The 27,371-nt window shown below is 43.4% G+C and overlaps 1 protein-coding gene across 3 annotated transcripts in view; it reads left to right on the top strand.

Annotated features, from left to right (window-relative positions):
* Nucleotides 1-27,371, top strand: part of LOC112266605 (neural cell adhesion molecule 2) — a 411,111-nt gene that overhangs the window by 343,721 nt on the left and 40,019 nt on the right. For all 3 annotated transcript variants that reach the window (XM_024444231.2, XM_024444230.2, XM_024444229.2), the window contains exons 10-13: nt 627-814; nt 1,077-1,173; nt 3,922-4,095; nt 9,898-10,139. In XM_024444231.2, coding sequence (XP_024299999.1) covers nt 627-814; nt 1,077-1,173; nt 3,922-4,095; nt 9,898-10,139 — 701 coding nt within the window. The remainder of the gene's footprint in view (nt 1-626; nt 815-1,076; nt 1,174-3,921; nt 4,096-9,897; nt 10,140-27,371) is intronic.

Raw genomic sequence — 27,371 nt, 5'->3', positions numbered from 1 at the left:
GCAGTGCTACACCCTCAGAGCAGTCACCCATCAAGCCCTCCCTCAACACATGACAGTCAGAAAGTAGATGGACAAAATGGGCCCAAGAGGTGTGTGACTGAGCGTAGTTGCGGCGGGAGCTAAGGCAACTGTCACCGCAGAGCTAATTAGCTCATTTATTTAGTCTGTGGCGGGACGAGAGGAGGTAGAGGCACATCCTCCTTTGTGACAAAGCGGCAAGCATAAAACAGACCATAATTCCACTCTACTGACTACTGGATGAATGCAGCGTCGAGCAGTGATGGCAAGCGGCCCCCCAATGCAGTGGGGGGATTGTTCATTAGAGCCCATCCAGCTCGTCACCCCAGATTCATACACACACACACACACACACACACACACAACGACACACACACGGAAAGAGTATCGTAATGGAAATCTCTCGTCCAGCATGATTTGTCTCAATTAAGTTTAAGCTTCCTTTTAACTTTAGCAAAAGTTTTTTGAGACATTCATGAGACACCCTTTTCACTCACCCAACAACCCATCTTTTGGATTTTTCATCTCAGATTTTCTGGCTGTTTCTTATTTGCCTGGTTAAGCATGACTTGGAAGCTAACCGACCAATCATGTTGTGCCTTGGATAGACATGCCCAAGTTCCAGACCAACCAAACCATCTTTTACTCGTGGGAGGGCAACCCGGTAAACATCAGCTGTGACGTCAAGTCCAACCCGCCCGCCACCATGCTGTGGAGGAGAGAACGCCTCACCATCTCAGCCGAGGGCACTGCCAACACACGCATCCACACGACCGATGGCAAGTCCCTGCTAGAGGTGGGTATAGGAAGCAACAATCTAACTTCAGAAATAAAAATCATCCCCAGCTTCCAAGTGGTCTATTCAACTCCTTTCCTCTCCTCTGCATCTCTTCCCTAGGTCACTGCCAACTTATCTGGTAAAATAAGGGTTGAATGAAAGAAACAATTCTTTATAATGGCTAAACTAGTGTGACCCGAAGTCTTCACTCAGTGTAATGCCAGTGTCATTGTATTGACTTAGCTCTGGTCTCTGTGCTCACTCAAATGTTTGTCCCTAGGTCACCCCAGTGTCCGACAGGGATTTCGGACGCTACAACTGCACGGCCCGGAACAACATCGGAGTGAAATACCAGGAGTTCATCTTGGCCCAGGCAGGTAAGTGCTGACCTCCATAAAGTAACCAATCCTCCCTCATTATAGCACATTGGACTTTTTTGATATCATACATATGGAATCGGGTAAACCATGCACCTCAACATATCAAAGTTCATTCATCAATCAAATCGTTCCAACTGTGTATCATCCATGTGGCATGATTGACCAAATATCGCCCCAATCATTCAATGAAATATCTAGTGCTGACCAAAGCAACAAAGTGCCACTTCATATAGTATCTTCCAACTGTTTTGCACCCCTCTCTCTCTCTCTCTCTCTTGTTGTTGATGACCTCCTTTTTTGCTGTTACCATGGCAGTAAATCCCATAACCACCCCCCAACCTCTATTTAGCCTAACCTAATCTCATATGGTTCTCACTGATTTAACATACTGTAGCTCCCCCTATTTACTAAAGTACCGCCTAAGTACGGTTTATGTTGAGATAATACACATTCTAACTATTCAACTTTAGCGACTTGGACGACTTATTTGGAAGGTTTGAGAATCAATTGTTGAATCTGATTTTGTGCACAGACGTTCATAGCTCAAACTTCCCTTTGTGTGTGTGTGTGTGTGTGTGTGTGTGTGTGTGTGTGTGTGCGCGCGCATTTATACTCGTGTGTTTGTGTGTATGCTGCATATCAGTGTGTACGTGCATTGCTGTGTGTACGTGTGTGCATTTATGCTTGCCCAGATAGTGTCTTCCAACTGTTTTGCACCCCTCTCGCTCTGTTTTGTTGTTGATAACCTACTTATTTGCCATTTCCATGGCAGTAAATCCACTAACCCCCCCACAACCACCCCCCAACCTCTATTTAGCCTAACCTAATCTCAAATAGTGCTCGCTGATTTAACGTAGTTCCCTCTATTTACTAAAGTACCCCCTAATTTATGGTGCATAGAGCAGGCTAATATAAAATAAAACAGTCCAATTCACTTTAGTCCAGATTCAATTACTTCAAACGCAGGGCCTCTTAGAAGTAGAATTCTGAGAAAATGGACTTACGATGTAGTTTTAAGAGATTTTCTTCCACACACACACCCATATAGGTATGCATTTTTCGCATACATGCACACACACATGTCGGAATACACATTTCAAACACACAGAGACACCTTTACAAACTCTCTCTCTGTCACACACAGACACAATCACTAAAGGAAAGTGAACAAGTCTTCGCTCAATTAAGATTCAGATCTCTTTCCCTTTATCGCAATGAATGGAGTGTCGCCACATTGTGATTAAAAAACCAAAAGACTAAAACAGCGGTTTGGGGATCCATGAAGTGAAACAATGGGTCCTTCATACACACTCTCCCGCCCATCAGTTGGATTCGGCTTCAAAGTCTGATCATTAAAGAGAGAGGAAAGTCTAGTGTAACAACTCTAGATAGAAGACTGTGAGCCAACTACCCCGCTAAATGCTAACACTTGATTCATGATCAGTTCATTCCTATGGAAACCGTGTCGCAGCACTAACCCGCTTATGCAACTCCTTATGTAACTTGAATGATATTATGAATGTTACTGATGCAAGTAAATGGCAGATCATAGTTGAAAAGTCATGCATTATCCCTGATGTTAAGAAGTTTTGGGCCTGAATTCACAAAGCCTTTCAGAGTAAGAGTACTGAACTACTGTAGGATCAGGTCCACCCTGTTATTCATTATGACTTAAAAGGTTAAATCAGATCAGTACTCCTACTTTGAGATGCATCGTGAATATGGTCTTTGATGTATTACTCAAGATACCATGGGGTTGTGCCAAGTTAAAAATGCAGTATTATAAGACTGTTAAGGATTGACTCTGATGGCTTGAACTGCCTATACCCACAGTGTTAGCAAAGATAGTTTGATTTGTCTCCCTTCCCACTCTAACTTTGTGTCATATAGCAACAGAAATGGAAAGAAATACAGTTTATGTGTAAATAATAACTTGACGTTAGATACACATTGTAACTATGCAACTTTTGCAACGTGTATGACTTATTTAGAAGGTATGTGCTGGGTTCTCAGAATCAATTGTTGAATCAGGCTTCGTACATACACATTCATAGCTCAATCTTTGCTTTTATCCATATGGTTGATGCTTCCCTTTGAGTGTGTGTGTGTGTGCGCACATGGCCGTGTGTGTGTGTGTGTGTGTGTGTGTGTCTGTGTGTGTGTGTGTGTGTGTGTGTGTGTGTGTGCATTTATACTAGTGTGCGTGCAGGCTGCATATCAGTGTGTACGTGTGTGTGCTTATGCTGGTGTTTGTACATGTGTGCATGTGTGTGCCCGATTGTGTGTAGCCCCACAACCATGCTGAAAGGCCTCTCTCTACTTAATGTATTCCTGGTCTTATAAAAGAGAGGCTCTGTAGGACAGCAACGGTTTCTTTTGATTTGCTCAAAGCCCTGTGGCTCCACCAGATAAAAGGGAAGTGTTTGTGTGATAACGGGATTGAGTCAACCGCTGATAAATATAATGGCCTTGGCTTTTTTTTACGCCTGAACACTGTATGTGGGTTAACACAAAGCATTCTGCGTTGTAAAACCCAATAAGGCTGAGTTGCCATAGCGACATCTTTGTATCACTTGTGAGAGTTTTGATTTGCCAATAACGACACACCAACGATATTTTGTTTCCAAACAAATAGAGACATCAATGTAATGTTTCTGAAGGGTTAGCGGAACTGATGTTTGGATGTGTGTTGTTTCGGTGGGGGATGGTTATGAGTGTGACACTTGTTTCTCTGCTTTTTTGTAGACGTGCCCTCGAACCCGTACTCGGTGCGCTTGTCGGCCGTGTCACAGCGCATCGCCACGGTGACATTCATGAAACCCGACTCCCATGGCGGTGTACCCATTGGCCACTACCTGGTCAACTACAAAGAAGTGGGCTCGCAGGACTGGAGAGACGTCAAGTCACATGGCGTCCAGAGTGAGCATGTTCCCCTATTTCCTCTGTTTTGATCTTCATTATCCCTATTCTGATCATTGTCGCTGTCATTATGTCATCATCATTGTTATTTTCATTGCCATCATCATCATCTACATCAAAATGGACATCATTTTCATCATCATCATCATCGTCATTATCGTCATAAAAATGTACAATCATCATCAACAATGGTACGGCAATTCTAGATGACCATCTCCATTATAGCGACATATCTCATGTTTTCTCACATTTACAGTGGGGCAAAAAAGTATTTAGTCAGCCACCAATTGTGCAAGTTCTCCCACTTAAAAAGATGAGAGAGGCCTGTAATTTTCATCATAGGTACACTTCAACTATGACAGACAAAATGAAAAATAAAATCCAGAAAATCACATTGTAGGATTTTTAATGAATTTATTTGCAAATTATGGTGGAAAATAAGTATTTGGTCACCTACAAACAAGCATGATTTCTGGCTCTCACAGACCTGTAACTTCTTCTTTAAGAGGCTCCTCTGTCCTCCACTCGTTACCTGTATTAATGGCACCTGTTTGAACTTGTTATCAGTATAAAAGACACCTGTCCACAACCTCAAACAGTCACACTCCAAACTCCACTATGGCCAAGACCAAAGAGCTATCAAAGGACACCAGAAACAACATTGTAGACCTGCACCAGGCTGGGAAGACTGAATCTGCAATAGGTAAGCAGCTTGGTTTGAAGAAATCAACTCTGGGAGCAATTATTAGGAAATGGAAGACATACAAGACCACTGATAATCTTCCTCGATCTGGGGCTCCACGCAAGATCTCACCCCGTGGGGTCAAAACGATCACAAGAACGGTGAGCAAAAATCCCAGAACCACACGGGGGGACCTAGTGAATGACCTGCAGAGAGCTGGGACCAAAGTAACAAAGCCTACCATCAGTAACAAACTACGCCGCCAGGGACTCAAATCCTGCAGTGCCAGACGTGTCCCCCTGCTTAAGCCAGTATATGTCCAGGCCCGTCTGAAGTTTGCTAGAGAGCATTTGGATGATGTCATATGGTCAGATGAAACCAAAATATAACTTTTTGGTAAAAACTCAACTCGTTGCGTTTGGAGGACAAAGAATGCTGAGTTGCATCCAAAGAACACCATACCTACTGTGAAGCATGGGGGTGGAAACATCATGCTTTGGGGTTGTTTTTCTGCAAAGGGACCAGGACGACTGATCCGTGTAAAGGAAAGAATGAATGGGGCCATGTATTGTGAGATTTTCAGTGAAAACCTCCTTCCATCAGCAAGGGCATTGAAGATGAAACGTGGCTGGGTCTTTCAGCATGACAATGATCCCAAACACACCGCCCGGGCAACGAAGGAGTGGCTTCGTAAGAAGTATTTCAAGGTCCTGGAGTGGCCTAGCCAGTCTCCAGATCTCAACCCCATAGAAAATCTTTGGAGGGAGTTGAAAGTCTGTGTTGCCCAGCAACAGCCCCAAAACATAACTGCTCTAGAGGATATCTGCATGGAGGAATGGGCCAAAATACCAGCAACAGTGTGTGAAAACTTACAGAAAACGTTTGACCTCTGTCATTGCCAACAAAGGGTATATAACAAAGTATTGAGATAAACTTTTGTTATTGACCAATTACTTATTTTCCACCATAATTTGCAAATAAATTCATAAAAAATCCTACAATGTGTTTTTCTGGATTTTTTTTCTCTCATTTTGTCTGTCATAGTTGAAGTGTACCTATGATGAAAATTACAGACCTCTCTCATCTTTTTAAGCGGTAGAACTTGCACAATTGGTGGCTGACTACATACTTTTTGCCCCACTGTACATGCTTTACAAAAAGCTGCTGTAAAGTTAGGTCTTTCACTGCATTGTCCTGCTCACCTAAGCCAGACTAAGACCCCTCATCCTTGATGAACCTTTGTTTCCACACATTAGTCCCCGTCCTCACACAAACATGTCGAACCAGTGAACCAGACAAACGAGCGTGAACAGGAAGCCGTCGCTACTTGATTTGCGCTGCGAACCGTCTCTCTGCGGCAAGCCTCCACAAGATCAGGAGGCCTCCTACGCTCTGGTCATAAAGCCTGTGAAAGGGAGGGAGAGAGAGAGGGGGGGCAGCTAACCAGCAGGTCTGAAAAGCAACTGTCTTTCCCTTTCCACTCTGGCTCCACGACTCAAAATTGATTTTAGAGGCACTCAGGGGAGTGGGTGTGAGTAATGTGGAGGACTTCAAAAAAAGATCACCTCAGAGGACGAATTCTCAGACGATAAGCAGGTCTGACAAACCTGAAGGGCTTATCGCTAATATCCCTCATTTTGGAGTCTATTACAATAGTGAGATGGAACGCCGAGAATGCTGAGAAGCATGGAAGCATTGAGGAATAGAGAGAGAACAAAGTGACATATACAGGCAATGTGAACAGAAAGAAAGACCGACAGAGTTAAAGAGGATAGAATGAAAGAGAAAATATGAAGAAGATGGAGAGAAAAAAAAAAAAAAGATAAGATTTTAGAGAGAAAGAGAGAGATTTGGGAGAGAGAGATGTACAGTGAGTAAGAAATCAAGGTTGTGAAGTATATTGTATGAATTCTTAAATGGTGTTAGTTCTTGTGTTCCACCACCTCCCTTGTCTCGAGGTGAGCACGTTAACGGAGATAGCCAAATCAACTAATTACCAGTTGCAAATATTATTTGGAGCCACTTCAGGGACTTAATAGTAGTGATGCACTTTACACTATAAAACAGCTCTGTGTATAATTTAATATAAGCTCTGAGTTGTCATAATTTGTTCATCTGAATGCCACTGGCGCTCACTAAAGGTCTCGTCAAACCCCTGGTAGAGCCAAAATGTTAGCAATTAGCTCATTTTGCATTTAGATCCCCCATTATTCAATTGCAAAGCAGCCATTATCCTTAGCGCACTTTTACAGCAGCGCAAGTTGCAAAACAACAACCTTCACCCATGTTCAGCGAATCCCTATTTAATTTTTTTATTTCACCAGGTAAGCTAGTTGAGAACATGTTCTCATTTACAACTGCAACCTGGCCAAGATAAAGCAAAGCAGTGTGACTCAAACAACAACACAGAGTTACACATGGAATAAACAAGCTTAGTCAATAACACAATAGAAAAAAATAAAGTCTATATACAGTGTGTGCAAATGGCGTGAGGAGGCAAGGCAATAAATAGGCCAAAACTGGTTGTCTAGTGCGTTGGGGACAGAGAATAAAAGGAGCAGATTTCTGGGCATGGTAGAATAGATTCAGGGCATAAAGTACAGACAGGGTATGGTGGGGTGCGTGTACAGTGGAGGTAAATCCAGGCACTGAGTGATGATAAGAGAGGTTGCATCTCTGGATGGGCTAGTTATGCTGGGTGAGGTTATCATGTGTGTGGTAGGTGGGACAAAGGAGGTATTTGAGGCATGTTGAGTGGGACTAGGGGCTCCGCAGTAAACTAAGACAATAATAACTATCCTAAACAACAGTGTGCAAGGCATATTGACATTTGAGAGAGACATAAAGCGAGGCATAAAGCAATCACAGGTGTTGATTGGGAGAGCTAGCTAAGTCAACAACGGGTAAGACAACAGCTATTCCGCTAAGACAACTGCAACAGGTAAAATGGCGATGAATGGGCAGAGAGGGTCGGTTAACTACACACAGGGCCTGAGTTGGGGCCGACAGATAAACAAAATGGAGTACCGTGATTAATGAACAGTCCAGCAGGCATCAGCTATGTAGCCAAGTGATCATAACGTCCAGTGAACAGCAATAGATGGAACAGGGAAGCCGCGGGGTAGTCGTTACTACGCTAGCACACGGGAGACACAGCGTTTAAATTTAGCAGGCCAGGGTACGTAGATGCGTCTGCTCCGACATTCGGCGAAGGCCGATTGAGGGCACAGCGGATGGAGTTAAGTTGGCTAACCAGTCGTGGTGGCATGGCTGGGCGCCGTGTCGACAAAGGGTCCAGACCAGATGGCGAAAGAGGTAATTGTAGTTGTAGTAATTTAGTTTGCTAGCCAGGAGATGCGCCTGCGTCTGTGATCACAGAGTTGGCCGGTAGGTGGGCCTGGCTCAGGGCTAGCTTCGGGGCTGGGTCACTCGGTGGCAGCTAGCTAGCTGTGATGATCAGGAGTAATTGTCCAGGGTTTACGGCAGGAATCCGGCGTTGTAGTGGAGAAAACAGTTCGATGCTGGCAAGTATTATCCAGGCAAAAAAAAACGGCTGGTGTCTGTACAGAAGGAAAGGCCGCTAGCAGTGGCTAACAATGGCTAAATAGCTAGTAGCTAATTAGCTGGCTAGCTTCTGATGGAGGTTCTTGGCTATAACGTCTAAAAAATAGCGGATCCGTGTCGCATTGGGTGAGGCAGGCTACCGGAAGGTATATTTAATTTAAAAAGATGTTAAAGAGATTGAAAATGAATTGAAATATATACAAAAAAAGACTAACAATAAAAAGTACACGAGAGGATGACAAACCACGTCTGCACTGCTACTCCATCTTGGATACCTAACTCGGCATGAATGTCCTTTTGTAATTTCCGCATGATGAACTATGTAAATTACTTTATTGTAGAATTTACATAGAAATCTATGATTTTGAGCTGACTGCTGAGAAAATGTTATTAAGCTCTACTGATTAATATATTGGTATTTTAGGAGTGGTTGTATGATCTAATGGCTTTGTTAGAGAACGACCAATATGGATTTTGTAGGGTCGATGTCGATACCGTTTTTTTGAGGAGCCGATGGCCAATATTTTAGGCTGATATTCAATATCATTACATTTTAAAATGTTCAAGATGTTATTGACAGATGCGTATCATTTCACTGCACACTGTGAAGTTGTCACATAGTATTTCAGTAGAGTTTAAGAGTTCCAAAGACATGCTGTCCTACTCCGAACATTGATGCTGAAGCTTTACTATCTACTGATCCCAGAGAATCAACAATGGAGTACTACTGTTTTCATACTGTTTCCACACAAACAGCGCTCCCACATATTGGCATTGAGCCCTTACAGCTTTACCTTCTATACTATCTCTCTGGCCATGAATGGAAGGTGGCAGGGAGGAAGAATGCTGGCTAGCTCCAGCTGCAGTGGAATAATCACCCAACACAGCTAGGTACACAGATCCCCCTGTGTCACTCCACTATGGTACGTCCCACCCCCTGTATTGACAAGAGAGTGGACCTGATAGGAACAGGGGATTTGTGGCACTAGCATTAGTTTTACCATATGCTGCGGTCCCCCCTTTGACACATAGTGGTGTTAGTAGCTCTGTTAGCGATTAGCTTTAGAGTAGCTGGCGACCCCGCCCCTCCCATTGACTGATAGTGGTGTTTGTGGCACTGTTAACCTATACTGTTAGCGTGTTAAGCCAGCTTGTTTACCAGGTGGAACAAAGAGGAGCTGGGGTGGATTAGTGGGATTCAACAGAGAGGAGTGGGAGGTGGTAGGCGTCTCTCACATACATACACACACAGCGTGAGAGGTTTCAGTCTCGCAGCTATCCTCCATTTCGCTGTCACTCCACAAAAATCTGTGTCTGTCTGTATCCCTCTGACTTTCTACATTTCTTTGTATTTCTCTATTTTTCTCTGAATCTATCTCTTATTCTGTCTGTCTGTCTTTTCTCTTCTCTCTGTCTGTATGTCTGTCTCTCTGTCTGTCTGTATGTCTCTATCTCTCTCGCTCTAACTCTGTCTGTCTGTCTGACTGTCTGTCTGTGAACAAGCTAACAACATGATAATGTGCTAACTAACACTCTCCCTGGTTCTCCTCCTACAGCGATAGTACTGCTGACAGGCCTAGAGCCCAACACCACCTACGAAGTGCGAGTGGCTGCAGTCAATGGGAAGGGCCAGGGGGAGTTCAGTCACACGGAGTCCTTCCAGACTTTACCCATACGTGAGCCCAGCCCTCCGGCAGTGCATGGCCAGAGAGGGATGGGAAAGACCTACCGGCTGGGCCTTGTCAAGCAAGACGACGGGGGCATGCCCATTGTGGAGTACATTGTCAAGTACAAGACAGTGAGTAGCTGGATGTCAGGATTTCCATTAAATACAACCATACATTCTTAGAAAAAAAAAGGTGCTTAGTAGAACCATAAGGTTTTTCAATTAGTCCCAATTGGGGAACCTTTTTTGGTGCTAGGTAGAACCCTTTGCAGAAGGTTCTACCTAGAACCTTCTATGAAGGGTTCTTCCAAGAACCTTTTTATATTTTAAGGGTTGTTCTTAGAACCATCCATGAACTGTTCAGCTAGCTTTATTTGCATATGTTTTATGGCAATACATTACATGCACTGAGTGTACAAAACATTAAGAACACCTGCTCTTTCCATGACATAGACTGACCAGGTGATTCCAAGTGAAAGCTTGGATTAATACCACTTGTTAAATCCATTTCAATCAGTGTTGATGAAGGGGAGGAGACAGGTTAAAGACAATTGAGACATGGATTGTGTATGTTGTGCCATTCAGAAGGCGAATGGGCAAGACAAAAAATGTAAGTGTCAAGAACTGCAACGCTGCTGGGTTTTTCATGCTCATCAGTTTCCCGTGTGTATCAAGAATGGTCCACCACCCAAAGGACCTCCAGCCACTGTGGAAAGCATTGGAGTCAACATGGGCCAGTATCCCTGTGGAACGCTTTCCACACCTTGTAGAGTCCATGGCCATGGCTAAGAACCACAGTATTTACAGACTGCCAGTGCTCCTGAACAAGGCCAATTTGGTCCAAGCATTTTCAACCACACAATTACCACCGAGTCAAGATGGCCACTTCTACTCTAAAGCACTCTCGTAAAACACAATCACCGGACCACAAGTAGTTTTTGTTCTAGTTTAATGGTAGTAGATAATGTTGCATACCTCCACTTAAGGTAATAGCAAATAGCAGTGTCAATCGCATTACTTTGACTGTGTGTGCGCACAAGGCTTATGCTCTATTTTTCTGTCCTCATGCTGACATGCACACACACACACACTCAATGCCTAAAAATAATAGGTACACCCCCTTTGTTTATGTCTGCTTTGAAGTGTTTTTGGCAGTGAAACTATGGGGGTAAATACTGTATATTATTCTGTGGAGAGACTAGTATGGACTAAGGCCGTGTCCAAAATCTGGCTTGCCTATTACTTACTTAAACTACACACTGTGAACTAATCGTACTAAACACTAATCAGAATGCACTATTTAGCCTCCCGAGTGGCGCTACATTGCAGTGCTTAAGGTGTCACTACAGACCCGAGTTTGATCCCAGGCTGCGTCACAACCGGGCGTGACCAGGAGTCCCATAGGGCGGTGCACAATTGGCCCAGGGGATGGTTTGGCCTGGGGGGCTTTATATGGCTCATTGCACTCTAGCGACTCCTTATGGCGGGCCGGTAGCCTGCAGGCTGACCCCGGTCGTCAGTTGAGCGGTGTTTCCTCCAACACATTGTTTCGGGTGGGTGTTAAGAAGTGTGGTTTGGCAGGTCATGTTTTGGAGGACGCATGACTCGACCTTAGCCTCTCCCGAGCCCGTTGGGGCGTTGCATCGATGAGACAAGATTGTAGTTGGATAGCAATTGGATATCACGAAATCAGGGAGAATTTTTTTTATTTTTTTTAATTTTGTATAAGCAAATATAAAATACAAGCAAATATCAATATAATAGGCTCATCCATATTGCGAAGGTGTCATCTTATGCACAATTGTGTTGAATCACGCCATTTGTTCATTTAGGTAGAGACACTTCTCTTCCTCAATAGTGTGAATTTTACTGGAAGCCAAAATTATGACATCCTGGCATTTAAAGCATAGTCAATTTCCTGTCACATACTATAACATTTGCATACCCAAAATACCTACTATTTAGAATGCTAGTACAACTATTCGGACACGGCCATTCACTATGTCTCAGATCCTACATACTAATAGACATGCTTGCAGATACACTATTCATACAAATGTACATACTCATCCACAAACAAACACATTCATATTAACCTAGTCTCTCCTTTTCCGCCTCTCCCTCTCTCTCTCTCTCTCACACACAGTCTCTCTCCCCCTCTCTCACACACAATCTCTCTCTCTCACACATAGACACACTCTCTATCTCTCTCTCTCTCTCTCTCACACATACACCCCCCCCCCCCCCCCACACACACACACACACACACACATTGATCTGTGGGATTTGATGTAACCAAATCTAACATGTCCATACAGGTGTGTCTCTGTCTCATTGGGAGGCTGCCAGCGATGTGTAGTTATACTAAAGCAGATGAAAGTGTGTGTGTGGAGAGAAGGTCAGGGACTCTCCAGCAGGCCCTTTGAAGGCCAAAGGCAGGGGAACGAGGGGAGGAATAGGACAATCCTCCACACCCCAGTAATCACACCATCCATCCTCCTCTGTCTCACACTGTGACCCTGACTCAGGCAAGCACACACAGGCTGGAGTGCATGCACACACAGGCTGGAGTGCATACACAGATGTGTGTGTGCACATACACTACCGTTCACAAGTTTGGGGTCACTTAGAAATGTCCTTGTTTTTGAAAGAAAAGCACATTGTTTTGTCCATTAAAATAACATCAAATTGATCAGAAATACAGTGGTGGCATGATTAATGTTGTAAATCACTGTTTTTTTTAATGGAATATCTACATAGGTGTACATGTAGATATTGTTCTAATTAAAGAAGCTATAAAACTGGCCTTCTTTGGACTAGTTGAGTATCTGTAGCATCAGCATTTGTGGGTTCGATTACAGGCTCAAAATGGCCAGAAACCAAGCACTCAGTTGTGCACCAGGGCCTCCCACCCCTCTTTCTATTCTGGTTAGGGCCAGTTTGCACTGTTCTGTGAAGGGAGTAGTACACAGCGGTGTACAAGATATTCCGTTTCTCAGCAATTTCTCACATGGAATAGCCTTCATTTCTCAGAACAAGAATAGACCGATGAGTTTCAGAAGAAAGTGCTTTATTTCTGGCCATTTTGAGCCTATAATCGAACCCACAAATGCTGATGCTCCAGATACTCAACTCAAAGAAGGCCAGTTTTATTGCTTCTTTAATGATAACAACAGTTTTCAGCTGTGCTAACATAATTTCAAAAGTGTTTTCTAATGATCAATTATCCTTTTAAATTATACATTTGAATTAGCCAATTAGCCACAATGTGCCATTGTAACAGGAGTGATGGTTGCTGATAAATGTACATATTCCATAAAAAATCTGCAGTTTCCAGCGACAATAGTGATTTACAACATTAACAATGTCTACACTGTAATTCTGATCAAATTGATGTTAATTTAATGGACAAAAAAATGTTTTTCTTTCAAAAATAAGACATTTCTAAGTGACCTCAATCTTTTTAACGGTAGTGAATATGCACTCTTACACACACACACATACAGTATGCACACACGCAACACACACACACATATTTGTATTAACACACACAGTCACCCGTATCAAACTGCTTTCCAATGCTTGGCTGGCCTTAGCTTTATTCCACCTTCCATGACTCTGAAAAATAAAACCATGGCCCATTTCCTAAAGCCCATTCCACACTATTATCTCTCTCTCTTCTATTTTGACATTTTGTGGAAGAATCCAAGGAGGCTAAATGGTTGCATATGCATTTGGCATGCTGTCAAAGCAAAGGCCTCACACTGTGACACTTCACTCTGTTCTCCTATGATGAGATAAAAAGTTTATTTAAGAAAGGAAAAGAAAGCAAATGAGTGGAAAAGGGAAAAAAATAACTGGGAGGGGTACGGAGAGGAGAGAAAAGGAGAGGGAAGGGAAATTGAAATAATAGGATAAAGAAAAGAAGCAATGTGGCAGTGGTGATCTGAACAGTTGTTTTTAACACACAAAAAGTGAATTTCTCCTTCTCTGTCATTGTGGAAATGTGCGTGTAATGAATACTCAGGGAGAAAAAGGTTTAGATTCATGCGCAGAGCGCAGCAGGTGTTTATTTCCCCTTCCAGAAGGCAGGAATTGTGGTCACAGGCAGGCAATGGTCATACACAGGAAGGCAAACAGGCAGGTGAATCAGAACTAGGACTGAAGGCTATAAATTCTTCTCACAAACGAGCTAGGAAAAGGCTTTGTAGAGTCAAAACGAACAAACAGAATGAACTGAACTAAATAAGGAGCTGATGAGACCAGGTGAGTAACTAACGCAGGTGAAAACAATGAACAAAAATGAAAGACAGGGCTATGTTCAAGAACACAAAGAAACAGGGAACATTCAAGAACACAACGAAACAGAACACAAGGTTGACTAAGAAAATAAATACAGAACCTTCCAGTGCGTAGGCGTGTAGCCTATTTAACTTTTTCACACATACCAAAACATTTCTGTGATCATTCTACAGTAGTGTGGTCCCTGTAGCATATAATCAAACCGGTGTGATTAGAACACTTATTTAGAAGCTTATTTAGAACTTCCATTTTCAAATGACACAACAATCAGCACTTGAGCTGGCCACACTTTTTTCAGAAACTATTTACACAAACACAGTCCTTACAAAGTTATGTCCAGAATGCGAGCAGTTTATTTTTGGATGCAATGTTCAGATATTCACAGAATTATCTATAGCATAACACAATCATCCAAACCGGAAAAATGTAGGCTACATTTGTCCTAGCGCCAACTGAGGAAAGATTGACATAACACAAGCGGTCATATTTGTATTACTCTCAGCTGACAGAAACTTACAATATGAATTAGCTAATAGCAATTACTAGTTATAATTAATCACACCATGGGTGAGCTCAACATTTATCGAAGTAATTGAGTGAAAGTAATCCTACTTTGTTTTTCACAGAAACCAAAGATAATAAGAGAAGACAAGATGAGTTTGGTCTCTTTATAGTATGCATGTTGAAGGGGGTGTGTCGTCTACCATCTTCACATCCCACCATTTACTTCCGGAGGTTCTCGAAAAATGAGTGAACCCTTACTCACCTCGTTTTGTTATAATATCTTTAGTCCGACAGACGATGTGAACCCTAAAATGCATTGTATGTCAACAAACATGTGTCCACACAAGGCTGGAATTAGCTTTGCTCATCATAATCAGTACAAACTTCAGAAAGATATTTTACACACATAATGTGTTCATTACAATCTAATGTAAGAATTGGAATGCATGTATTGTCACAGTACTTGAAAACGTGAATAAAACAGCAAATACACGAATAATTACCAAACAAAACATTTTCTGATGGTGATTTATTGATACAAATGGCGCGTGCCGGCAGTCAATCACGTAACCTCTCACTCCCACTCTGAGCCATTCAGTGTTGTTTATGTATGTAGCTAGTGAGCTAAGCTGTAGCATTAGCAATGTCTTTCAAAAGGAGACAACCCACAAACGCGGAAATTCAGGAGTTCTGTGGTAGCTGGAAGGCCGCCAACCATTTCACCCCTCCTGGCCCTGTTGTTTGGCTTTGTTGAGTCCCAGTCTGGAGTGCAAAGCCCCTTGGCATTTTCATCTGAGGCAGAGTGCTTCAAGTTGTTTCTGACAGAGGAGCTGGTGGGAGACATAGCAGAGACCAATCGCTATGCCTTGGAGCTACAGGAGAAAAGAGAGCCAGGAGTGATGGGGAAACTCGCTAAATGGGTGACAACCATAATTTGTGAAATGTATACCTTCCTGGTGACAGTCTTTCTCATGGGAATAGTAAAGAAGAACTCCCGAAGAGAATACTGGAGCACAGATCCTATGTTTACAATTCCCTTTTTTCCCAAGACCTCTTCCTAGTTCTGCTGCATGCCTGCATTTCGTCAACAATGCTACTGCCAACCTAAATGACCCGTTATACAAAATAAGAAATGTTCATACCAGCCTGATATCAGCATTTGGTTGGGTCTTTGTGCCATACAAGGACCTATGCATTGATGAGTCGCTGATGTTATGGAAAGGTAGGCTGGCGTTACGTCAATATATTCCCTCCAAAAGGCACAGGTTTGGGGTCAAGTTCTTTGTCATGTACGACGTGAAAACAGGATTTGTGTAAGACATTATAATTTACACAGGGTCCACCACTGACATCCAACCATATGAGAGGCTTGGGGTGTCCGGGTCCGTCGCTCCTCATCTCGGCAAGGGACACACTTTGTATGTGGACAATTGGTACAGCAGTCCCACACTCTTCCAGCATCTGCTCTCCAACAGCACAGGGGCCTGTGGCACAGTCAGGTCGACCAGGAAGGGGATGCCGGCATTCGGATGCAGGAAGATGCGGAGAGAGGAGGTGGAGTTCAAGGAGAACGGTCAACAGATGGCAGTAAAGTGGCATGACAAACGAGACGTCCATACAGTAACCATGTCGGCCACAGGGAAGGTGGACCACCTGACAGGAGAGAGAAACATCAAACCAGACTGTGTGCTTGACTATAACCTCAAAATCGGGGCAGTAGATAAGGCAGACATGATAAACAGCTTTGTGGAATGCACTCAGAAAACAACCAAGTGGTATAAGAAGATATTTTTCCATCTGATCGACACTGCTGCCCAATGGCCACATAGTTCACTGCCAACTAACAGGTGAGATGATTAATGAACAAGGTTTTATTTGGATGTACAGTTCACATACACATAATTATGCAATTATAGTGACAATATCTCACCCACCTACCCACTGCCTCATCATCCTCTCCCTTCCATCATCCTCCCCACTCCCTCATAGGTAAAGTAATTACCGACCAAAAGTACAGAGAAAACCTGAGAGCTGCTGGAGGAGCACCACACCCCTCAGTGCCCATCCACTTGGGGTCGTCCTGCTGCAGACAATCCCCTACACCTCACTAACGGTATTTCTCCTGCAAAGTCCCTCAAACTGCTGCTTAAGGTAGTCGCACACGGAGGCACTGCAAAGTCTGCCTGTCTGGCACCAGGAGAAGGAAGCAGAGGAAGTTGACAAAATACATGTGTTTAGCTTGTGTTACACCTCTATGTATTTCACCATGCTTTGGAGAGTATCATATGCTCAAGCCCCATTGAGCACATCTACAGCAATTACTGACTGATTGACCTGGCAGGTGACCTGCCATGGGTTATGCATATTCCGCCCCCCACCCCCTAGTAAAACAAGTTTTTGCTGTTGTTTTTCAACCAACCGCCACCAATACTGCAATAAAATAGACATCTATTACATATTGGCCTGTGTGTTTTCTTGCTGTGTTTTCATCCAGTAAAACTGTTAAGGAGTGTCCGCTATAGCATACAAAAACTGGCCTCAATCTTCAGCTCCAAAGATGTCCAGCCTCAGTTCCAATTATGATATTGGCAAATACTGTTTGTGGTTTCTGAAAGTACAGAATAAAGAGGAATTATTAGTAAATAGGATATAGCAATAAAACAATATCACAAAGAAGTAACATAAACACTGCTATAAAAAATACAGTTTATTGCATTGACAAAATCACAAATTTGAGTTATAACAGTAAGAAACAGTAACTTTTGAGCTCCACAAGGGGGCAGGGCAGAACAGAGCTATGCTAAATAATAATTTTTTTATTTATGTAACCTGGCAAGTCATTTGAGTCATTTGGTCGGTAGGGATGTCCTTGTCTCATCGCGCACCAGCGACTCCTGTGGCGGGCCGGGCGCAGTGCGCGCTAACCAAGGTTGCCAGGTGCACGGTGTACCCGCCGACACATTGGTGCGGCTGGCTTCCGGGTTGGATGCGCGCTGTGTTAAGAAGCAGTACGGCTGGTTGGGTTGTGTATCGGAGGACGCATGACTTGCAACCTTCGTCTCTCCCGAGCCCGTACGGGAGTTGTAGCGATGAGACAAGATAGTAGCTACTACAACAATTGGATACCATGAAATTGGGGAGAAAAAGGGGTCAAATTCAACAAAAACTAAAAAATTCATGGATTTATCGGTGGTGACCGTGTTACCTAGCCTCAGTGCAGTGGGCAGCTGGGAGGAGGTGCTCTTGTTCTCCATGGACTTCACAGTGTCCCAGAACTTTTTGGAGTTAGAGCTACAGGATGCAAATTTCTGCCTGAAGAAGCTGGCCTTTGCTTTCCTGACTGACTGCGTGTATTGGTTCCTGACTTCCCTGAACAGTTGCATATCACAGGGACTATTCGATGCTATTGCAGTCCGCCACAGGATGTTTTTGTGCTGGTCGAGGGCAGTCAGGTCTGGAGTGAATCAAGGGCTATATCTGTTCTTAGTTCTGCATTTTTTGAATGGAGCATGCTTATCTAAAATGGTGAGGAAGTTACTTTTAAAGAATGACCAGGCATCCTCAACTCACAGGATGAGGTCAATATCCTTCCAGGATACCCGGGCCAGGTCGATTAGAAAGGCCTGCTCACAGAAGTGTTTTAGGGAGTGTTTGACAGTGATGAGGGGTGGTCGTTTGACTGCGGATCCGTAGCGGATACAGGCAATGAGGCAGTGATTGCTGAGATCCTGGTTGAAGACAGCGAAGGTGTATTTGGAGGGCCAGTTGGTCAGAATGACGTCTATGAGGGTGCCCTTGTTTACAGATTTAGGGTTGTACCTGGTGGGTTCCTTGATGATTTGTGTGAGAGTGAGGGCATCTAGCTTAGATTGTAGGACTGCCGGGTTGTTAAGCATATCCCAGTTTAGGTCACCTAACAGAACAAACTCTGAAGCTAGATGGGGGGCGCTCAATTTACAAATGGTGTCCAGGGCACAGCTGGGAGCTGAGGGGGGTCGGTAGCAGGTGGCAACAGTGAGAGACTTATTTCTGGAGAGAGTTTTTTTTAAAATTAGTAGTTCGAATTGTTTGGGTATGGACCTGGAAAGTATGACATTAGTTATGATTCACGCAACAGTCAGCATTTGAGCTGGCCACTGTTTTTTCACAGAAACATTTTGTACAAACACAGTCTTTACAACTTTATGTCCCCATTGTGAGCAGTTTATTTTCAGATGCAATGTTCAGACATTCACAGAAGTAGCAAAAGCATAACACAATTCTCATCCAAATGGGAAAATATAGGCTACATCAGTCCTAGCACTAACTGAGGAAAGAGTGAGCTAACACAAGCAGTCATATTTAGCTAACTTTCGGCTGACAGAAACCATAATATGAATTAGCTAACAGCAATTACTATTTACAATTTATCACATGACAGGTGAGCTCACCTATGGCTGTGGCGGTCATGAAATTTATCCACTGGATAATTGTCATGCAAATGACTGCCGGACTCACGGTAGGCCATCATTGTAAATAAGAATTTGTTCAGACTTGCCTAGTTAAATAAAGGTTAAATAAAATCGACCATTAATTAACGTAATCACATTTAGCATATCCAGGCCTCCACGCATACAAACCGCTGAGGAAACCTTTTTAAAAAGTGTAATAAACCCATTTAATATACACCATCACAATAAATTATTTATTTTAGGCAGGTCTAAAGAAACATGATTTGAAGAAAATGTATTTCAGTATGTTATCTGGCTATGCACCATGCCATAGGTTAGCTCATTTAGTAGACAATATATGCTTAGAAATCCTGTGGCATTATTTTATATTATGTGATTAAAATGATTCCAGAGTGAGTGTGCATATGAAGTGGCTATGTCGAACATAAAAGTTAGAATTTGTAACAGGTCTTATGAGCTAGATTTATAGTTATTTGGCAACTTTAGTTGTGAATAATACAAACGTTACAATGTCTTAGAAATTAAAACGTATATGGTTTGCATGATGCGACTATAGGCTATTGATTATTTGAAAAAGTTGCAAAAAAAGCTTGTGCTCTGTTCCTTGCCTCAGGCTGCACATGTTGTTCTCTCATCAAGTGTTCATATTTTCACCCATCAGGCTATTCTCAGTTTAATCTTGACTAATATCTCAAATTAGTTTCGATTTAGAAGGGCCCATTATCAAATGGGCAGGAACAGGGGCAGGGGAAAAAATACATGTCATCTGTATGCACTCAAAGAGCAAATGGAGGCCGCTTTCCCTTGGTTTGTTTTTCAATCATGGGGAGTAGCCTACTCTGGTTTTATAGTGGCACAGTGCTTAATATTAGCAGCTGAGAAATAAATATAGTAGCAGTAGAAGGCAGGGATCCTCTTCTTTTTAGTGGCAACCATCAAAACTCTGCTTTCACAACGGTTTGCATATAGAAATGTCTGGGTTGATAAGAACACTTATTTCACTCCACTCATCAACCAATGTTTGAGGAGCATGTAGCCTTTCCTGCGCGACAGGTGATATTCCACCCAAACTCTGAAAGCTATTTTCTCTCCAACCCTGTTCCTGCAGCTATCCCGTGCTTAATTTGGAAACCAAGTGAAAAAAATCGAAAGTAACGTTTTCACAACAAAACGTATTTTATCAAACTGTCGACCACCCCTCTCTCTACAAGCTCAAGAAAGGAATGAAGGAGACAGAGGAGATGAAACACACGGTGGTGAGACATTCTGTAGCTAAAGATCATGTCAACCTTTTAATTATGAAAATATAAAAAAATGCCCTTCTACTAGGCTATTCAAAATCAAATATAAAATCACTATATTTGAAGGCTAATGATCCAGGGACTTCATTTAAGCCGCCCTGCACAATCAATGAACCAACAGCATTGCATATGTTCTCTCCCAGACTCATGGATAGAAAGTTTGGAGCATAGAATATGGTAACCAGTCCATCCAGTATGCATAATACTACTTCCGGGTGTTTACTCAAATGACGAGTGAACCATCCCTTCACTTCATTTTGCGCTAACATCTTTGGTCTGACAAACATTTACGTGACACCCAGAATGCATTGGATGGTGACAACAAAAAATAACATAGCATTAGCTCATCATAATCAGTACAACTTTCTAAAAAAGTATTTTACACACATCGTACAGTGCATTCGGAAACTATTCACATTTTGTTGTTTCAGCCTTACTCTAAAATGGATTCAATTGTATTTTCTCCTCATCAATCTACACAAAATACCCTATAATGACAAAGAAAAAACTATTTTTTTGCTGCACAGTTATTTTCATGTCTCTCTCTCTCGATTTTCAATCTGGTTCAAATCCGGACTCTGGCTGGGGCACTCAGGGACATTCAGAGACTTGTCCCGAAGCTACTCCTGCATTGTCTTGGCTGTGTGCTTAGTGTCATTGTCCTGTTGGAAGGTGAATCTTCACCCCAGTCTGAGGTCCTGAGCGCTCTGGAGCAGGTTTTCATCAAAGATCTCTCTGTTCTTTGCTTCGTTTATCTTTCCCTCGATCCTGACTAGTCTCCCAGTACCTGCCACTGAAAAACATCCCCACAGCATGATGCTGCTACCACTATGCTTCACCTTAGGAATGGTGCCAGGTTTCCTCCAGATGTGACACTTTGCATTCTTGCCAGAGAACTCAATCTTAGTTTCATCAAACCAGAGTATCTTGTTTCTCATGGTCTGAGAGTCCTTTAGGTGCCATTTGGAAAACTCCAAGCAGGCTGTAATGTGCCTTTTACTGAGGAGTGGCTTCGGTCTGGCCACTCTACCATAAATGCCAGATTAGGCTCCTTGAGTGGTGCAGTGGACTAAGATACTGCAATCCAGTGCAAGAGGCATCACTCTAGTACCTGGTTCAAATCCAGACTGCATCACATCCAGATGTGTTTGGGAGTCCCATAGGGGTGTGCACAATTGGCCCAGCGTTGGCCAGGGTAGGCCATCATTGTAAATTATAAATGTTTTCTTAACTGACTTTCCTAGTTAAATAAATAAAAACATTAATTGGTGGAGTGCTGCAGAGATGTTTGTCCTTCTGGAAAGTTATCCAATCTCCACAGAGGAACTCTGGAGCTCTGTCAGTGACCATTGGGTTCTTGGTCACAATCCTGAACAAAGCCCTTCACCCCTGATTTTTATACCAGGTAGGCCAGTTGAGAACAAATTCTCATTTACAGTTTGGCCAACCAGCCAGCTCTAGGAAGAGTCTTAGTGGTTCCAAATTTCTTCCCTTTAAGAATGATGCAAGCCAAAGTGGTCTTGGGGACCTTCAATGCTGCAGAAATGTTTTGGTACCCTTCCCCAGTTCTGTGCCTCGACACAATCCTGTCTCCAAGCTCTACAGACAATTCCTTTAACCTCAGGCCTTGGTTTCTTCTCTGACATGCAATGTCAACTGTGGGACCTTATATAGACATGTGTGTGCCTTTCCAAATCATGTCCAATCAATTGAATTTACTACAGGTGGACTCCAATCAAGTTGCAGAAACATCTCAAGGATAATCAATGGAAACAGGATGCACCTGAGATCAATTTCAAGTCTCATAGCAAAGGGTCTGTATACTTATGTAAATACGTTTTTTCAGTTTTTATTTTTATATATTTGCCAAAAAATCTAAAAACCTGTTTTTACTCTGTCATTATGGGGTATTGTGTGTAGATTGATAACTTTAAAAAAATCAATTTTAGAATAAGGCTGTATTGTAAAAACAAAAAACAAAAGGAAAATGTCAAGGGGCTTGAATACTTTCCGAATGCACTGTATGTGTCCATTTCAATCTATGCAAGAATCGGAATGCATGATTTGTCACCAGTACTTGAAAATGTGTGAATAAAAATTACTGAATTATCGCCAGACAACCAATTTTCCACAAACGAAGTTGGGCTTGCCGGTGTTATGATACTGATGATTTGTCGTCACAGATGGTTTGCTTGCATTTCTACAGTTGCGACTAGATGGAGTAGCTAGGCCTACAGCAGCTCAATCTAGTGGTCACATCGGGGACAACAGTTAGCATTGTAACTAAGCCTAAGCCTAACCTTTTTCGTTAACCTTAACATTATTCTCTTATACTCCTACTTAAATTCACCTAACCTGATGCGTTAGTTCCCCTAACCCAGGGGTGGGAAATTCCAGTCCTCAAGGGCCTGATTGGTGTCAGTTTTGCCCCAGCTCCAGCTAACACACCTGACTCCAATGCTCACCTAATCATGATCTTCAGATTAGAATGCAATTTGATTTAATCAGCTGTGTTTGCTAGGGATGGAGAAAAAGTGTGACACCAATCAGGCCCTTGAGGACTGGAGTTGCTCACCCCTGCCCTAACCTGCCATGCTAATTCACCTGACCTACTTTGTAAACAAACTATCTGTGGAGACAAATCATCAGTATCACCACACCGACAGCCAATCACATCACCACTGACACGCACTTAGAGCCATTCAGTGTTGTTGTTTATGTATGTAGCTAGTAGGCTAAGCTGTGGCATTAGCAATGTCCTTCAAAAGGAGCCAACTCACAAATGCAGAAGTTCTGGAGATTTTGGTGAATTCTTACAATGAGTCTGTGTATGAAAGTGAGGAATCATACTCTGACAGTGACAGTGAGGAGCTGCCCGCCCCCCAACCTTCTGGTTGTTGAACCCTGAATCTGAGGACTCCTTGCCCACTGACGAAGTCCAAGGCCCCCCCTCTGATGCTGGTGGTGCTGGAACTCTGTGGTAATTGGAAGGCCGCCAGCCATTTCACCCCTCCTGGCCCTGCAGTTGGCTTTGATATGTCCCAGTCTGGAGTGCAAAGCCGGCTTGCCCTCTCCCTCCGAGGCGGAGTGCTTCAAGCTGTTTCTTACAGAGGAGCTGGTGCGAAACATAATGGAGGAGACCAATCACTATGCCTTGGAGCTACAGGAGAAGAGAGATCCACATGAATGGTGGAACACCTCATGGGACAGAGATAGGTCAAACCAGATTGTGGGCTTATGGCGCCAGAGAAGAAGACATACGTTTTACGTACCCCGAGCCAATTGTGTTTTTTTGTTTGTTTATTTGCATTGTTTGTAACTTGTTTTTTTACTTACTTTGTACATAATGTTGCCGCTACCGTGTCTTATGATCGAAAATAACTTGGAGACATCAGGACTGCAATTACTCTCCATGGACTAGCAGAATTCCTTTTTTCCTTTCACAACTCTGACGAGCCCGACGCAAAGGATATACTGCTTCCTCAGGAACAGGCTCCGATCCCGGGGATCTGCGTGAAGAAAAGGTGGAGAAAGAGGGGCCAAAGGGTGGGCTTCCTTCTGAGAATTTGTAGGCACTTCAATAAACCCCCACTTTCCTCCATTCTGCTAGCAAACGTGTAGTCCTTGGAGAATAAAATCGACGAGTTACGAGGAGGATTAAACTACCAACAGGACATTAAAAACAGGTAACATCTTATGCTTCACAGAGTCGTGGCTGAACGACGACAATATCAACATACAGCTGGCTGATTATACGATGTACCGGCAGGATAGAACAGCGGCATCTGTTAAGATAAGGGGCAGTGGACTGTGTATTTTTGTAAATAACAGCTGGTGCATGATATCTAAGGAAGTCTCAAGCTATTGCTCGCCTGAGGTAGAATATCTCATGATAAGCTGGAGACCACACTACCTATTGAGAGAGTTTTCATTTGTATTCTTCATAGCTGTTTACATACCACCACAGTCAGAGGCTGGCACTAAGACAGCACTGAATGAGCTGTATTCCACCATAAGCAAACAAGAAAACGCTCACCCAGAGGTGGCGCTCCTAGTAGCCAGGGACTTTAATGCAGGGAAACTTACATCCGTTTTACCAAATTTTTATCAGCATGTGCAATGTGCAACCAGAGGACAAAGAACCCCGTACCACCTAAACTCCACAAACAGAGACACATGCAAAGCTCTCCCTTGCCCTCCATTTTTCAAATCTGACCATAATTCTATCCTCCTGATTCCTGTTTACAAGCAAAAATTAATGCAGGAAGCACTAGTGACTAGATCAATAAAAAAGTTGTCAGAGGAAGCAGATGCTAAGCTACATGCCTGTTTTTCTAGCACAGACTGGAATATGTTATGGGATTCCTCCGATGGCATTGAGGAGTACAGTCATTGGCTTCACCAATAAGTGCATTCATGATGTCGTCCCCACAGTGACCGTACGTACATACCCCAACCAGAAGCCATGGATTACAGGCAGCATCCGCACTGAGCTAAATGCTAGAGCTGCCGCTTTCAAGGACCGGGACTCTAACCCGGAAGCTTATAAGAAATCCCGCTATGCCCACCGACGAACCATCAAACAGGCAAAGCGTCAATACAGGACTAAGATTGAATTGTACTACACCGGCTCTGATGCTCATCGGATGTGGCAGAGCTTGCAACCATTACAGACTACAAAGGGAAGCACAGCCGAGAGCTGCCCAGTGACACAAGCCTACTAGACGAGCTAAACTACTTATATGCTCGCCATGAGGCAAATAACACTGAATGAGAGCACTAGATGTTCTGGAAGACTGTGTCATTGCGCTCTTCGCAGCCGATGTGAGTAAGACCTACCCCAGGTCAACATTCACAAAGCCGCAGGGCCAGACAGATTACCAGGACGTGTACTGCGAGCATGCGCTGATCAACTGGCAAGTGTTTTCACTGACATTTTCAGTCTCTCCCTGTCCGAGTCTGTAATACCAACATGTTTTAAGTAGACCACCATAGTGCCTGTGCCCAAGAACCCTAAGATAACCTGCCTAAATGACTACTGACCCGTAACACCCATCTGTAGCCATGAAGTGCTTTGAAAGGCTGGTCATGGCTCACATCAACACCACCATCCCAGAAACCCTAGACCCACTCTATATGCATACTGCCCCAACAGATTCACAGATGGCGCAATTGCTATTGCACTTCACGCTGCCCTCTCCCACCTGGACAAGAGGAACACTTATGTAAGAATGCTGTTCATTGATTATAGCTCAGTGTTCAACACAATAGTGCCCTCTAAGCTCATCACTAAGCTCATGATCCAGGGACCGAACACCTCCTTCTGCAACTGGATCCTGGACTTCCTGACGGGCTGCTCCCAGGCGATGAGGGTAGGCAAAAACACATCTGCCACGCTGATCCTCATACACGGGGGCCCCTCAGGGGTCCGTGCTTAGTCTCCTCCTGTAATCCCTCTTCACCCACGACTGCATGGCCGTGCACGACTCCAACACCATCATTAAGTTTGCTGACGACATGACGGGTGTAGGCCTGATCACTTAAGACGATGAGACAGCCTATAGGGAAGAGGTCAGTGACCTGGCAGTGTGTTTCCAGAACAACAACCTCTCCCTCAATGTCAGCAAGACGAAAGGGCTGATCGTGGACTACAAGACATGTAGGGCCAAGTATGCCCCCATCCTCATTGACAGAGCTGTAGAGGAGTGGGTCGAGAGCTTCAGGTTCCTTGGTGTCCACATCACTAAGGAGTTAACATGGTCCACAAACACCAAAACAGTCTTGAAGAAGGCACGACAATGGCTTTTCCCCCCTCAGGAGGCTGAAAATATTTTTCCTGGGCCCTCAGGTTGCTATGAGAATTGCAAATGTGTTTTTACCTGCATTCTTAGTAGGGCATCACTAAGCCATTTCCTGTGCATTCCTTCATGTTGTGCTGAAAAAAGGAAAAGATCTTCTTTAAAAAAATAAAATAAAAAAATTCAAGATCAACTGGCCCTATAAGCCAACTAATCCCTTTCAAAACATGTCAACAAATCATGCCCCCATTTGCCAAGCTCATGTGCGGTCTACTCAGTGACACCCACAGAACACAACTTTTAGCGTTGTATCTCATATTGCAGGACTCTGAAACCACTGTGAAATGAGCCATAGTAAGCTTATCAGTCAACCTACTATGTGTATCCTATTGGACATTCATATTGCATTGTACAGCCTTACCTTTGGATTGTGGATCAATGAAATAGGGTCGTCAAATTCCCTCTATAAGAGCTGTGACACTAATATTTATGTAAACTCTTCACAGTTGTGATCTGTGGGTGTCGCTAAGTAGACTGATAATCTATTTCATTGATCCATAGGTAAGGCTGTACAGTGAAATATAGGTATGCCCCCCAGGCAATTCTGAAGTCTAATATATCCACAGTGCAATTAGCAGATGTTTACTTTTATTTGTCCAATTGACAAATTATTGTCTTTTGTTGAAATGATATAACAACTTTCCAACCTTGTTGAGCATTTAGTCCAAATATGGCATGATTCCACTCTTTGTATCCATTTACCCGCTCTTGTACTGCCTATTCATCCACGACTGCGTGGCTGCGCACGACTCCAACACCATCATTAAGTTTGTAGATGACATGACGGTGGTAGGCCTGATCCCCGACGACAATAAGACAGCCTATAGGGAGGAGGTCAGAGACCTGGCATTGTGGTGCCATGACAACAAGCTCTCTCTCAATGTCAGCAAGACAAAGGAGCTGATTGTGGACTACAGGAAACGGAGGGATGAGCACACCCCCATTCAA

This window comes from Oncorhynchus tshawytscha, linkage group LG14 (assembly GCF_018296145.1).
Source record: "Oncorhynchus tshawytscha isolate Ot180627B linkage group LG14, Otsh_v2.0, whole genome shotgun sequence".
Taxonomy (NCBI): Eukaryota; Metazoa; Chordata; class Actinopteri; order Salmoniformes; family Salmonidae; genus Oncorhynchus; species Oncorhynchus tshawytscha.
This window is presented reverse-complemented; position numbering and strand designations above follow the sequence as displayed.